The 15,951-nt window shown below is 38.1% G+C and overlaps 1 protein-coding gene across 8 annotated transcripts in view; it reads right to left on the bottom strand.

The window, feature by feature from the left end:
• The window catches only part of KMT2A (lysine methyltransferase 2A), a 97,336-nt gene that overhangs the window by 5,321 nt on the left and 76,064 nt on the right, over positions 1-15,951 (bottom strand). For all 8 annotated transcript variants that reach the window (XM_045838091.1, XM_045838132.1, XM_045838106.1 and 5 more), the window contains 5 exons: positions 15,743-15,817; positions 3,463-3,637; positions 3,196-3,303; positions 666-749; positions 130-259 (listed from right to left, as the gene is read on the bottom strand). In XM_045838091.1, coding sequence (XP_045694047.1) covers positions 130-259; positions 666-749; positions 3,196-3,303; positions 3,463-3,637; positions 15,743-15,817 — 572 coding nt within the window. The remainder of the gene's footprint in view (positions 1-129; positions 260-665; positions 750-3,195; positions 3,304-3,462; positions 3,638-15,742; positions 15,818-15,951) is intronic.

Raw genomic sequence — 15,951 nt, 5'->3', positions numbered from 1 at the left:
AAAAACAAACAAACAAACATGTTTTTGAATCAATAAAATACACTATTTTTTGATCTAGAGATATTTATAGTCGATGGCCACTTTTTATAACAAAACAAAAGAACTGGAGAGTAAAAGTGTGAGACTCACCTTGCTGTCATAATACTTTTCTCTCTTGTCAGTCTGGATGGAACGGATGACATTGCCAGCATACTCAATCACCATCTCACCTGCATCAATGTTTCTCTTACAAAAAAGACCCCGACCATGGATGGGAGACCTAAAACATAAAGATGGACAAGAGATCAGACACAAATTTTGCAATAAGGTTAACTATGTGACTACATGAATAAATGAATGAAATTCCTTGGTCTGTTAGTCCCTCAAGAGGGACAGACAGACACTAGAAAAAAAAAAAGAATCTGGACCCACCTGATTTGAACATATTAAATGTTCTAACAAATGGACAAGGATTAAAAATTTCTCTATTCTGTCTTACTAGAAGTAGCAACATTGTAATGCTGACTTACGTTAAATTTGTTGTTCAGTTCAAGAACTGCAGGATCCCAGTACTTCAATAATTAATAATACCTATAAAACCTAAGTTATGGAATGAGGGAGGTCACTCCAGCATTTGGGAAAACTTTAGTAGTTTTCTATAATTCTCTCTAGAATTTTACCCATACCTGTAGACACCAACTGCCTCCTTAGAAGTCTTTTTTAAGTGCCGGAAACGCATGGGCATGGGCAGATCCATACTAGTTGCCCTCCTAAAGAGATAAGCACATTATTGATTAATTCTATTCAGGAAATAATAATTGTGAATCTTAGATCAAAGGTTCCTAGAGAATATGGCTACAATATTCATTTTGTTCAAGGCCAAGCATAACAAATACTTTATAAAATCAGGCCTATTTTAATACACATTGTATGTTCTGACCATGACGACTAGAGCAGTACAGACAGAGCTGACAGAGTATACTATGGTCAAACAATATATACATCTTACAGTTAATCTCATTTCTCCTCCATAACATACTCTTCTTCTTTTTTTTTAGTTTACAATATTTGTTTATTTTTTAAATTTTTTTGGTAATATATCTTGATTATGCCATTACAGGTGTCCCATTTCCCCCCTTCACTCCCCTACACCATGCATACCCCCTCCCACCCACACTCCCCCCCACCTTTAGTTCATGCCCAAGTGTCATACATAATAAGTTCTTTGGCTTCTACATTCCCCATACTATTCTTACCCTCCCCCTGTCTATTTTCTGCCTATCATCTATGCTACTTATTCTCTGTACCTTTTTCCTCTCTCCCCCGGCCACTCCCCTGTTGACAAACCTCCATGTGATCTTCATTTCTGTGGTTCTGTTACTGTTCTAGTTGTTTGTTTAGTTAGTTTTTGTTTTAGGTGTGGTTGTTGATAATTGTGAATTTGCTGTCATTTTACTGTACATGTTTTTTATCTTCTTTTTCTTAGGTAAGTCCCTTTAACATTTCATAAAATAAGAGCTTGGTGATGATGAACTCCTTTAACTTGACCTTACCTGGGAAGCACTTTATCTGACCTTCCATTCTAAATGATTGCTTTGCTGGATAGAGTAATTTTGGATGTAGGTCCTTGCCTTTCCTGACTTGGAATACTTCTTTGCAGTCCTTTCTTGCCTGTAAGGCCTCTTTTGAGAAATCAGCTGACAGTCTGATGGGAACTCCTTTGTAGGTGACTCTTTCCTTGTCTCTTGTGCTTCTAGGATTCTCTCCTTCATTTTTATCTTGGCTAATGCAATTTTGATGTGCCTCAGTGTGTTCCTCCTCGGGTCCAACTTCTTTGGGACTCTCTGAACTTCCTGGACTTCCTGGAAGTCTATTTCCTTGGCCAGATTGGGGGAGTTCTCCTTCCTTATTTGTTCAAATGACTTTTCCACTTGTTGCTCTTCCTCTTCTCCTTCTGGTATCCCTATCATTTGGATGTGGAACATTTAAAGATGTCCTGGAGGTTCCTAAGCCTCTCCTCATTTTTTTGAATTATTGTTTCTTCATTCTTTTCTGGTTGGATATTTCTTTCTTCCTTCTGGTCCACACCGTTGATTTGAGTCCCAGTTTCCTTCCCATCACTATTAGTTCCCTGTACATTTTCCTTTATTTCACTTAGAGCAGTCTTTATTTTTTCATCTAACTTGTGACCAGCTTCAACCAATTCTGTGAGCATCGTGATTACCAGTATTTTGAATTATGCATCTGATAGGTTGGCGACTTCGTCGCTTAGTTTTATTTTTTCTGGAGCTTTGATCTATTCTTTCATTTGGGCCATTTTTTTGTCTTGACATGCCTGCTACGTAGTAAGGGACAGAGCCTTAGGTGTTCACCAGGACGGGGCAACCCACGTTGCTGTGTTGTGACCCTGTATGTGGGGAAGGGGTCCGAAAGGTAACAATGGTGCTTGATCCGCTCTCTGCCGGATTTCAGTCATTTCCCCCACTTCCCACATGCAAATTGGGCCCTTCTGGGACTGATTCCCATGTGGGTGGGTTTGTGTACGTTCTAGGACCCTGTTGGTCTGGTCCAATGAACCCCCTGTGAGGCTGGGAGTTTCTCCCACTGCCACCTCAAGCCCCACAGGTGTTTTCAATCAGTGGTTTGAGGCTTTATTTCCCCAAGCGGAGGCCCTGGGTTGTGCAGTCTGTCCCACTGCCCAGTTTCTCCTGGTTTATCTGGGAGCAAATGTGGGACCACCTGGTGCACCAGCCACCTTGCGCACCACGCCCCACTCCACAATCCACCACCTTGCTGGGTCCACCAGCTGCCCTTTGCCACAAGCCCTCTCTGTCCCGGCTGCCCAACTCCAACCCTACTGGTCTGGATGAATGTGTCTTTAACTCTTTGGTTGTCAGACTTCCATACAGTTCAATTTTCTGTCAGTTCTGATTGTTTTTTGTTGTTGTTGTTGTTTTTAAATTGTTGTTGTCTTTCTTTTGGTTGTGCAAGGAGGCACAATGTATCTACCTACGCCTCCATCTTGGCCAGAAGTTGTTGTCGTCTTCTTTTTTTTTTTTTGCCAGCCAGCTACACCTACTTCAACATAACCTGCATCTCAGTCTTCTTAAATGTTGCCCAGGCAATTCTGATCCAAGAAAAACTACACAGTGCCCTAAAGAGGTGAGTAGAGGGAAGAAGAGAATTTCAAATGACCCCTCACCACTGAAGACTTACCGAGCTGACTTCAGTTGTACCTCCTCCTCTTCCTCATCATTGGGGTTGTATTCAGGAGGCTGCCGATGTTTAGAAGCCAGGAAATTAAACATGTCAAATGCTGACTTCCTGGAGCCAAAGGATTAAATATATTTAGAGAAATGCTTTAACAGAAGCAGTAAGGACAGCACTAACACCGCCAATCTCAAAGGTTATATGGGAAAATAATTACATCATTTGGTAATAAATCAGGACCCAAAACTGCTTATAGAAAAGAATGGAACTTGCCTCAGGTGGACTTCAGCCCTGGCTGAGCCATGAGGGTTCAAGGGTGGTTCATTGGCCTCCTCTGGTTTATGAAAACGGAATTTGTAATTTCTACAGTGCTTGGCACCTGACAGCTGCTCAATCAGGAACAAAACTGCATCATGGAGAATCCCCAGCATCCTCAAACCATTAACACCTATAGTTGGATCAAAGGCACCAGCATTGTGAGGAATACAACAAATAGCAAAGTACACAGTACTAAAGAAATGCCTACGCTAGAGAATAACTCTGCCAGACGCTGCTCAAGGGTGAGCTCTACTAAAGACTAGCCAGACATTTGCATTAGATAGCCATTAAAATAATGTGGGTACAGACTGATCAATATGGAAATACTTGTGACAGATAAAAGTGAAAAAAGCAGGCCCTGGCTGGAGTAGCTCAGTGGATTGAATGCGGGCTGCGAACCAAAGTATCGCAGGTTCGATTCCCAGCCAGGGCACATGCCAGGGTTGTAGGCCACGGCCCCCAGCAACCGCACATTGATGTTTCTCTGTCTCTTTCTCCCTCCCTTCCCTCTCTAAAAATAAATAAATAAATCTTAAAAAAAAACTGAAAGCAAGCTACCAAATTATGGACTATTTTCCATGTTGTGTATGTGCACAAAAATGCTATATGCCTTATTTCATTTTATGGTCCTAATGACCACACAAGGCAGGAGTTACTAACTTCAACTTAAGGTAAGTAAACCTAGGCTCAGATAATTTAAATATACCCAAGGTCACATAACTAGTGTGACAAAATCTCAACTTTGAACTGTATAACTCCCCTCAATAGCTGCTTTGTTTTACTTACCAGTCCCATGCCATCAATGAGCACTTCTTCTTCTTTTTTTTTTTTTTAATAAAAACCTTTCTATAATCAATGGAAACTCATTCTAAAAGGATGTGCTTCTCTCATTAAAGGGATGGGACACAGTAACAACAGCCACACTCTTTTTGAAAGGAACGACTAGCTAATGGTCTTTATATCTTTATTAAGTAAACCATATTATTTCATTTACAAATATTGTTTTTAGTTTTATTAATAGATGCCAAAACAATAATGGTGTCTGTTGTAGACAAGATATGTAGTTCATAAGCATAACTGTGTTGGGATCACCTATGAAATTTCAACAGACATAGTTTGTGTTATGAGCCATACTCAGTATAATTTGGGAACCACATGCTGTGTCCAGAAGGACATCCATGTTTAAATGTTAACAATAGTTACTTCTGGGTGACAGGACCTTATCTAGCTTTTAATTTGCTATTACAGTTGTTTGTTTTTTTCATATTTTAAAATGCTTCTGTGTCTTAGGTTATTTTTTTAGAAGAGGTGACAGTTATTATTATATGTATAGTATCTATTAGAGAATTTCAAAGGAAAATAATTTCGTTTCAGTGGCAAGTAGAAAGTCAAGCTCCACATAAAGAACACTGTTACAAATACAACTGTTCTGATTAGCACTCAATGTAAGTATATAACACAATTATACAATATAAGAGCTTAAACCATATAAGACAATGGCAAACTTTTTTTTTTTTAATACAGCACTGATATTCCCCAAGAAGGTTTTTTTAGGAGTTTTAGGTTGCTGTGGATTCTCAGGCAGAAAAACACATTGAAAAACGTACTTAAGTATATTATCACAAGTTCATTTTAACACTTAGGGTGAGTGTTCAGCTGTACATTCACAAGAGGGCTCACTATGAGATTAGGTACCATGTCAATAATGGAAAAACAAAGATGGATCCTGCATGGCCCTTGTTCTCAAGGAGTTTTAGGAGGAGGGATGTGTACAGAAACCACACAATGTGGAAGTATCCAAATATAACTTGAGTATAAAGTACTGGAGGCACTCATAAGAGGGAACAATCTATTTTGTTGTGGGTGGATTCATTTATTCAACAAATATTTACTGAGTACTTACTATACCCCACACATTCTTTCTATCTCTCTACAGTGACAGTTAGAACCTCAGGAATACAGAAGAGAACAAGGCAGGCAAGGTACCAGTATTCATAGAGCTTTCATTTCATGGAAGACAGAAACACAAAGGTATTTCCACTTCAGGGTTTTTCATCTGCTATTTCTTCTGCATTGAGGACTTTTACTCTACCTATTCATGACTGGCTGACCCCCATCACTCAGTTCTCAAGCTTTAATGTCACCTCTTCTTGAGACTTGTTTCCTGACCACTCTAGGAGAGGTTCCCTGCCACCAGCTACCCACCTTTGTGTCACTCTATTTCAACACCCCACTTTATCTTCGTCAGTGTTATTGTATCTTCCACTACAATATAAAGTCATGAGGACAAGGTGATAGCTCTAGAGATGGAGAGTAACAGACAAGTTTTGGATTGGAGAATGTAATGATCATTGTGGTTAACCCTCAGCATCCGTTCTACTTCAGATGATTAGTCTAAGCCAACCCTTGGAGGGGACTAGCTTTCGAATGGACATGGTACCAAGTTCTGATCTGTGAGATATGAGAAGTCCACTGCTTGCTAACATTGCCATGACTGACTGTGATCCTGGGAATTGTGCAATTGTGTGCTATCAGCCTGAAAATGAACCTTTACTATAGAGAACAAAGTGGAAAGAAGGAAAGATCTAGGTCTTTAGGACACTGCAAACTCCCATATCAATCAATCCTGATATGTGTCCTACCTCTGGGTGTTCTGTTATGTAGGATAATAAATTATTTTCCTATTAAAATCAGTCTAAGAGTTGGGGTTTCTGTAACTTGAGGCCAAAAGTATCCTTAGTGATAAGGCAGTAGGTATAGAGAAGAATGGTCAAGAAAAGCTAAAGGAAACAGGTGACTTTGTGCAGGGTCTTGAAGAATTAACAGGAAAGCAAAAAAGGGAATTTGGGGTGCAGGGAGAGAGAAGATGGAGGTAGGTAGGACATTCCTGGTAGAGGGAACTGCATGAACCATGGTATGCTACTGTGAAAGCACATGGAATGTAAGTAACAAGAACTACTTGGGGTACATGTTAAAAATTCAGCTTCTCACCTCCTAGGCCAGAGGTTGTGATTCACGTCTACAGACCACACTTTAAGCCACACTGAGGGATCTGTAACAGTAAATAATGTAATACGACTACAGAACAAGGAATCTTGTGGATGAGAAAAGTGGTGAGATCTAAGACTGAACAGAGGAGGAAGGGTGAATAGGAGACCTTGTTGTGAAAGTATTCATAGACTGGAAGCCTCAGGAAAGCAGGGCTTAGTCTGCTTCTACTCAGCCATTACTCACCTTAGTGTTTAACATAATATCGGGCATATTACAAATGTTCAAGTGAATATTTACTAATAACAATTATTTAAGGACTGAAAATTTATTCAACAACTATTGGCAACAATAAGAAGCTTCTGAGGTACCTCTAATGACACTAATGATTCATTACAAAGAGATTCAGAGACCAGTTATAAGGCTTTCTGATATTACAGGTTAGAGATAACAAAGGTTATGCCTGAGGAAAAAAATAAATACGACTTATATTTTTGGGGTAGAACCAATAGCAGTGACCAACTGGTTGTGAATGATGAGGGAAAGGAAGCACATCAAGATTTACTGTATTTTTCTGACCCTGAGGTATGGAGGACAGTAGGAAGAATGCGTTGAACCATTAGTGTATAATGTGAAAACATGAGAATGACTAAACAAGCCTCCTGAGCAGGAGAATGAGAGGTAAAGAGGCTGAAAACCCAGGAGAATCCTGACTTTCAAAAGAGTAGAAAGCAGAAGATAGTGTAATTTGAAGATGGCATAGTGTTGGTTTTGAAGATGGAGAAAGAGGCCATAAGCCAAAGAATGCATCTCTAGAAGCCAGAAAAGGCAACAAAATGGATCCTCCCCTAGTGCCTCTGCCAACACCCTAGTTTGTGCCCAGTGAAACTGATTTTGGATGCCTGGCCTCCAGAAATGTGAAAGAATAGGCCACCAAGTTTGTAATGACTTTTTACAGCAGACATAGGAAATCAATTATGAAGACAAAGACATCACAGGAAAAGAAAACTATAGCCTTGGCTGGTATAGCTCAGTGGACTGAGTGTTAGCCTTCGAACCAAAGCGTTGCGGGTTTGATTCCCAGCCAGGGCACATGCCTGGGTGGGTTGCAGGCCAGGTCTGCATGAGAGGCAACCACACATTAATGTTTCTCTCCCTCTCTTCCCTTGTCTCTAAAAATAAATAAATAAACCTTAAAAAAGAAAAAGAAAAAGAAAATTATAGACTAACGTCCCATGTGAACATATACACAAAAACCCTCAACAAAATTTTTGCAAACCAAGTCCAGCAACACATAAAGCACTATGACTAAATGGGGTTTATCCAAAAAACCACCCCAAAATCAACTCATGTAAAATACCATATGCACATAGTAAGAGAATATAACATACGATCATCTAAATAGGTCTGCTTTCACTACTTCTATTTAAATTATACTAAGAAGTGAGGCCACAGAAATTTGTCACAAAATAAAGGCATCTAACTGGGGGGAAAAGGATGTCACCTATTCTTTTAAAAACAGAATATATTTAAATATTAACTAAGTTTTAAAGAAATCCATAAAAATAACACCTACTGAGAGAAATAAAGGGAAATAGTACAGAAAAGTAAAGTTCTAAGTTCCCAGGAATATTCCTCGAAAGCTTCACACACACGAACACAGAAGTATCTTAAGGAAAACATGAACACTCTAGATACATACGGTTATAACTTGCCTTTTCTTTCCTTTTTAAAAAAGATTTTATTTATTAATTTTTAGAGAGACGCATGGGTGGGGGGAAGAGAGGGAGAGAAATATCAAATAGTTGCTTCTTGCACACCCCCAACCAGGGACCTGGCCTGCAACCCAGGCAAGATTCAAACTAGTGATCTTTTAGTTGCAGGATAACACCCAATCCACTGAGCCACACCAGTCAGAGTTTACTTGCCTTTTCAAATGAATTTACTTTGACTTCTTTCTAAATTCCCCCAATGAGAAGTATTTGGGTTGTTTCCAGTTTTTTTGCAACCACATGTTGGAATGAATATCCTTATACATTTTTTTGATTCAGTTGAGATGATAGGTAGGATTATTTTCTAGAAGTGGAATTGTTGAATGAAATAATTGCTACCACTTAATTGCTCCTCTAAAAAGTTGTATTAGTAATGTAAGGGAGAGCCCATCTCCTCCATCTTTCTCTATATTACCTCCAAATTCTGAATCTTTTAAAATACAATAAAGGCAAAAACAGTTAATCATGTTATAATATGCACATTTAAAATTATGAGTGAAATTGAGTATATTTTCATTGTTATTGACCATTTGTATTTTGTTGGGGGTAATATTTTAAAATACAGAAAAGTACACAGGCTGTTATAACAGCTATATGTGTACCTGTCACTTAAAGAAATATTAGTATTTTCTAATGTACACTTCAAATATTTTCCCTCCCTTTTCAAAACAAAAACATTATAAAGGTTATATTCCTTTAAGTATGCATTCACTTCCCTTCCTATTATCAATATGAAAAGAGATTAGAGTTAGATAGATATAGAAAATACAGAGTCAATGGATTAAAATCTTTAATGTTCACTGGAAAGAGTTGTATTAATATTTTTACACTGCCTAAATTTAATTTACAGTCTATTAGCCTTGAGAAACTTTCAACTTTAAAAAGAAGGTATTTGATGAGTCTCTGTGGCTATATGTACATTAATCTAATCCATGCGCTTGGGAAAGTAAAAAATTTCAGTCAGGCATTTAGAAATTTAAGAATACGCCCTGGCTAGCGTAGCTCGGTGGATTGAGCGCAGGCTGCGAACCAGGCATCGCAGGTTCGATTCCCAGTCAGGCCATATGCCTAGGTTGCAGGCCATGACCCCCAGCAACTGCACATTGATGTCTCTGTCTCTGTCTCTGTCTCTCTCTCTCAACTCCCTCCCTTCCCTCTCTAAAAATAAATAAATAAAATCTTAAAAAAAAAAAAGAAATTTAAGAATACAGGGTGGGTGGGTTAGGATGGGAGCAAAAGATAGAAAATTGTACTGCAACAATTTAAATAATTAAAAAAAAAGAGTACAGAGAAGGTTGACTCTATTCTTTATTGTTAAGTGGTGTGTACAGAAACAGACAAAATTTGCATAAAAAGGTAATGTTCCTTATTGAGAGCTAGGAGATTTTTCATGAATATAATGTACTCATAATTTACAAAATTATTGTTATTAATAAAAGACATTTTTCTAAAGTAAAAGTTAAAAAAAAGGTATAACAAAACCACAATAGATACCATTTCAAACTCAGTAAGATATCTATACTAAAAAAGACAGACAATTATAAGTACTGGCAAGGATGTGGACACTGGAACCACCGTACATTGTTGGTGGAAATATAAAACTATATAGCTAGTTTGAAAAAACAATTGAGAAGTTCCTTAAAAAATTAAACACACAGTTACCACATAACCCAGCAATTCCAATTCTAGGTACACACCCAAGAGAAATAAAAACATACCTACATAAAAACTTGTATATGAATGTTCATGGTAACATTATTCATCATAGTCAGAAGGTGAAAAAACCCAGTTTGATGAATACAATATATACGGGATATCACATAATAGAATACTATTTGGTGATATAAAGGAATAAAATACTAATACAAACGACATATGAAAACCCACAGCAAATATCAGACTCAATGGTGAAAGACTGAAAGCTTTTCCTCTAAGATCATGAAAAAAGCAAGAATGTCTACTCTCTACTTCTATTCAATATAGTACTGGGAATTCCACTGAGAGCAATTAGGTAAAAAAATAAATAAAAGGCACCCAAATTAGAAAAGAAGAAGCAAGACTGTTTGTAGATGTTCTCATATATATAGAAAGTCCTAAAGATTCCACAAAATAACTATTAAGGACAAGTAAATAAATTCAGTAAAGTAGCGTGATATAAAGTCAACACACAAAAGTAAAAATCAGTTGCGTTTCTCCATATGAATAATGAACAATGTGAAAAGAAAATTTCAAAAACAATTCCATTCATAATAGCACCACAAAGTGAAAAAACTTAAGATTTAACTTAAGGAGGTGAGACTTGAACAATAAAAACTATGAAACAGCGCTGGCTGGTGTGGCTCAGTGGGTTTGAATGCTGGCCTGCAAATAGAAGGGTTGCGAGTTCAATTTCCAGTTGAGGCAATTGCCTGGGTTGTAGGCCAGGTCCCCAGTTGGGGGCATGTGAGAGACAACTGATTGATGTTATTCTCCCTCTCTTTCTCCCTTCCCTTCCTCTCTTTCTAGAAATGAATAAAGTATTTTTTAAAACACTACAAAAAATTGCTGAAATAAACTTTAAAAGGACACAAGTAAATTGAAACACAATCCACGTTCATGGATCAGAAGGCTTAATATTAACTGTTAAGAGGTCAAACATATCCAAAGTGATTGACAGATTCAGGGCAATCCTTATCAAAATCCCAATGAGGTTTTCTGCAGAAACAGAAAAACCCATCCTGAAATTCACATTAAATCTCACAGGACCCTGCCGTGGCTGGTGTGGCTCAGTGGAGGGTCACTGGATCAATCCCCAGTCCAGGGCACATGCCTGGGTTATGGGCCAGGACTCCAAGGATGGGGATGTGCAAGAGGCAACAACACACCAATGTTTCTCTCCCTTTCTTTCTCCCTTCCTTCCACTCTCTCTAAAAATAAATACATAAAAATTTTAAGAAAAATCTCAAGGGACCCTGAATAGCCAAAACAATCTTGAAAAAAGAATAAAACTGGAGGATATTTCCTGATTTCAAAACTGACAACATGCTGTGTTGTAGAACTGTGCACCTGAAACCTGTATAATTTTGTTAACTAGCATCAACCCAATAAATTAAATAAAAAGAAAAAAACTGAAAACAAAGCTACAGCAATCAAAACAGTGTGGTACTGTCATAAAGATAGATATGTAGATATATAGAATAGAACAGAGGGTCCAGTAATAAACCCTCACATATTTGGTCATATGATTTTGTCAGGGTGCCAAGACCATTCAGTGGGGTAAAGGACAGTCTTCTTAAGAAAGGGTGCCAGGAAAACTGGATATCCACATGCAAAAGAGTGAAGCTGGAACCTTACCTAATACCATATACAGAAATTAACTTAAAACATTCCAAAAACCTAAGTGTAAGACCTAAAACTATAAAACTCTTAGGAAAAAACATAGGAAAACAATCTTCATAACACTGGATTTGGCAGTGATTTCTTACATATGACATTAAAGGCCTACGTAACGAAAGAAAAAAAGTTAAAAAAATTTGGGCATCAAAAGATACTATAAAAAATTGCTGGTATTCAATAATTCCTCTAAATTCTGTTTCAGATCCCTTCAGTCAGGATAATGGTCTTAACTTGGCACATTAGCTATATTAGGAGATATAAATAAATAGCTGCCAATAGTGTCAGATTCATTATTTTAATTAATTCTCACAAATTTTGAAGGAGATCCAAGACTCAGAGAAGTTACTTATCTGAATCCAATGTAATATTGATAGCAGCAGGGTGGAGATAGTGTTTGAACTGACCATACCATTGCATATTATAGTAAAAGACACGGACAAACCAAAGGGCTAGGCTATCCAATTTGAGGTTGAGAATATTGAGTCAAAATGCTGGTTTTAACCATGGCCACGTGCTCAGTTGGTTGGAGCATGGAGTATATGAAAGATAACCAACCAATGTTTCTCTCTCTCTTTCTCTCCCCTGTTCCCCTCTCTCTTTCTCTAAAATCAATATACTCATCCTCTGGTGAGGATATTTAAAAAAAAATAAAAGCTGGTTCCCTCCAGAAGTAGAATTTTACACATTATTAAAAACCAGTTCAGAGTAACACGTACAAATTTAATTACAGTTCATCTAATGACAATCAAGGTTGGTCAGAACAGGACCTATAAACCGTATTTTCTTGCTTCGCAAATATCTCCCTCACCAGTCTGCAAAAAAAATAGGGGACACTATCCTCAGAATATTGAGGGTGGGACAAAAGTAGGTTTACAGTTGTTCATATGTAAGATCATACAGTAAGTAATAAATAACAACACAAGAATAAACTGTCTCACATACTCACAACTGGAAACCTACTTTTGCCCAACACTGTAGAGAGAACTTCACACTTGAATGGACATTTCTCCAAAGAAAATATACAAATGACCAATAAACACATGAGAAAATGCTCAATGTCATGAACCATTAGGGATGTAAATAAAAAACTATGAGATTCCACCTTATACCTAATAAGGATAACTGCTATCAAACAGAAAACAAGTGTTGGCAAGAATGAGAAGAAACTGAAATCCCTGTGCATTGTCATGGGAATGTAAAATGGTACAGCTGCTGTGGCAAATAGTATGATGGATCCTCAAAAACTTAAAAATAGAACTATTAAGTTCTAGCCAAGATGGAGCCATAGACAGATACACTGTGCTTCCTTGCACAGCCAAAAGAAGGACAACAACACATTTTAAAACAAAACAAAACGAAACAAAACAAAACAAAACAAAACAAAAGAACTGCCAGAAAATTGAACTATTTGGAAGTCTGACAACCAAGGAGTTAAAGAAGAAACATTCATCCAGATGGGTTGCAGGGGCAGAGAAAGGGCCAGGGCAGAGAGGACTCAAGGCTGAAGGACTGGACTGGCTGAGGTGATGGCTGGTCGAACGGGCAGTCCCACATTTGAGTGTGGATAAACCGGGAGGAACAACCTGGGGGCAAGACAGACCACACAACCCAGGGTTCCAGTATGGGGAAATATAGAGCTTCAAAACCTGTGACTGAAAAAATCTGTGGCGGCTGAGGTGGTGGGAGAAACTCCTAGCCTCATAGGAGAGTTTGTTGGAGAGACCCCCAGGGTCCTAAAACGTACACAAACCCACCCACCCGGGGAATCAGCACCAGAAGGGCCCAATTTGCTTGCAGGTAGCGGGGGAAGTGACTGAAAACTGGTCAGAGCTCCACAAGCTGCACTGTTCCCTCTCTGACCCCTCCCCCACATAGAGCTCCACAAAGCAGAAAGTGGGTTGCCCTGCCCTGGTGAACACCTAAGGCTCCACCCCTTACTACATTGTACCAGGCACACTGAGACAAAAAAAAATGGCCCAAATGAAAGAACAGATCAAAGCACCAGAAAAAATACAACTAAGCAATGAAGAAAGCCAACCTATCAGATGCACACTTCAAAACGCTGGTAATCACAATGCTTACAGAAATGGTTGAGTATGGTCACAAAAGAGAGGAGAGTGAAGGCTACGTAAAGTGAAACAAAGGAAAATGTACAGGGAACCAACAGTGAAGGGAAGGAAATAGGAACTCACATCAATAGTTTGGACCAGAAGGAAGGATGAAACATTCAATCAGAAAAGAAAGAAGAAACGAGAATTCAAAAATATGAGAAAAGGCTAGGAACCTCCTGGACAACTTTAAACGTTCCAACATCCGAATCACAGGGGTTTCAGGAGAAGAAGAGGAGGAGCAAGAAATGGAAAACTTATTTGAAAACATAGTGAAGGAGAACTTCCCTAATCTGGAAAAGAACATAGACTTCCAGGAAATCTAGGAAGCTCAGAGAGTCCCAAAGAAGTTGGACCCAAGGAGGAACACACTGAGGCACATCATATAATTACATTACACAAGAACAAAGATAAGGAGAGAATCTTAAAAGCACAAAGAGAAAAGGAGACAGTTACCTACAAAGGAGTGCCCATTAGACTGTCAGCTGATTCCTCAACAGAAACCTTACAGGCAAGAAGGGGCTGGAAAGAAGTATACCAAGTCCTGAAAGGCAAGGACCTACATCCAAGATTACTCTATCCAGCAAAGCTATCATTTACAATGGGAGGGCAGATACAGTGTTTCTCAGATAAGGTCAAGTTAAAGGAGTTCATCATCACCAAGCCCTTATTATATTAAATGTTAATATAAAATTATATTAAAAGGATTTATCTAAGGTAAAGAAGATAAAAAATACGATCAGTAAAATGGCAACAAATTCACAATTATCGACAACATATAACAGGGAATAAGAAGCATAAATAGGTACAAAATAGACGGGGAGATTAAGAATAGTATGGGAAATGGAGAAGCCAAAGAACTTATATGTATGACCCATGGACATGAACTAAGGCGGGGGGGGAATGCAGGTGGGAGGGGGATGCAAGATGGAATGGAAAAAGGGGGGGAAATGGGACAACTGTAATAGCATAATCAATAAAATACATTAAAAGAAAACTGAACTATCATATGAACCAGCAATTCCACAGTTAGGTATATATACCCCCAAACAGAATTGAAAGCAGGTTCTCAGAGATATTTGTATACCCATGTTCATAGCCGAATTATTTACAGTAGCTAAAACACAGAAGCAACGAAAAGTGTCCATCAACAACTGGTGGATATGCAAAATGTGAAATATACATACAGTTAAATATTATTCAGTCTTAAAAAGTAAAGAAATGCTGCAACATAATGGACCTTGAGGACATTGTACTGAGCGAAATAAGCCATTCACACACTGTATGATTATATGAGGTACTAAGAGTAGAGAGTAGTTAAACCAGCATAGACAAAAAGGAGAATGGCGGTTGCCAGGGGCCAGGATGAGGAAAAGAATGGGGAGTTATTGTTTAATGGGTATATATGTGTGGTGATGGTTGCATAACAATGTGAATGCATTTAACACCAATGAACTGCACACCTGAAAATGGTTAAGGTGGTAAATTTTATGTGTATTTTACCAAAATAAAGTAAAACAAAATTCTTTATTAGAAAAAAAAAGGAATGGAATACTGATGCAATGTTACAGAAGAGAAAAATCTTGAAAGCATCATATTAAATGAAAGAAGGCAGTCACAAAATGCCACATGTTGTCTGATCCCATTTCTATGAAATGTCCAGGCAAATCCACAGACACAGGGAACAGATCAGTGGTTGCCAGGGGCTGGGCTGAGAAATGACTGCTAATGAGTACAGGTTTCTTTTAGTGATAATAAAAATGTCCTGGAATTATACAGAAGTAATGGTTGCACAACTTTGTGAATACACTAAAAGCCACTGAATTATATTCTTTAAATGGATGAACAATATAAAAATTATATCACAATAAAGCTGTAAAAAGTTATTTAAAAAAAAAAAAGAATGACTTTTTTTTTTTGGTAGAATCAACTCTTAGACTAACAAATTACCATTCTGAGACAGGAGTAAGTTTATCACTCTATAGAAATTACCTGCAAATGAGAGTTGCTTTAGGCGGGCATTTGATCGAGCTTCCTGGACTTTATCTGTCAAGGACTTCCACGCATCTGTGAGAAAATAAAATATTAAAGCCAGTATCTCTTACCACAAGTGATATGCATAAGCTTTGTGCTTAGAATCCCTAAAGCATGAAAATACATTTGCATGCTTTAGAACAGACTTTTTTTGTCTTGTTTAAATC

This window comes from Phyllostomus hastatus, unplaced genomic scaffold, assembly GCF_019186645.2.
Source record: "Phyllostomus hastatus isolate PE091 unplaced genomic scaffold, TTU_PhHast_1.1 phas_contig_113, whole genome shotgun sequence".
NCBI classification, from domain to species: domain Eukaryota; kingdom Metazoa; phylum Chordata; class Mammalia; order Chiroptera; family Phyllostomidae; genus Phyllostomus; species Phyllostomus hastatus.
Note: the sequence above shows the minus strand (reverse complement) of the source record. Positions and strands in the feature narration are given on the sequence as shown.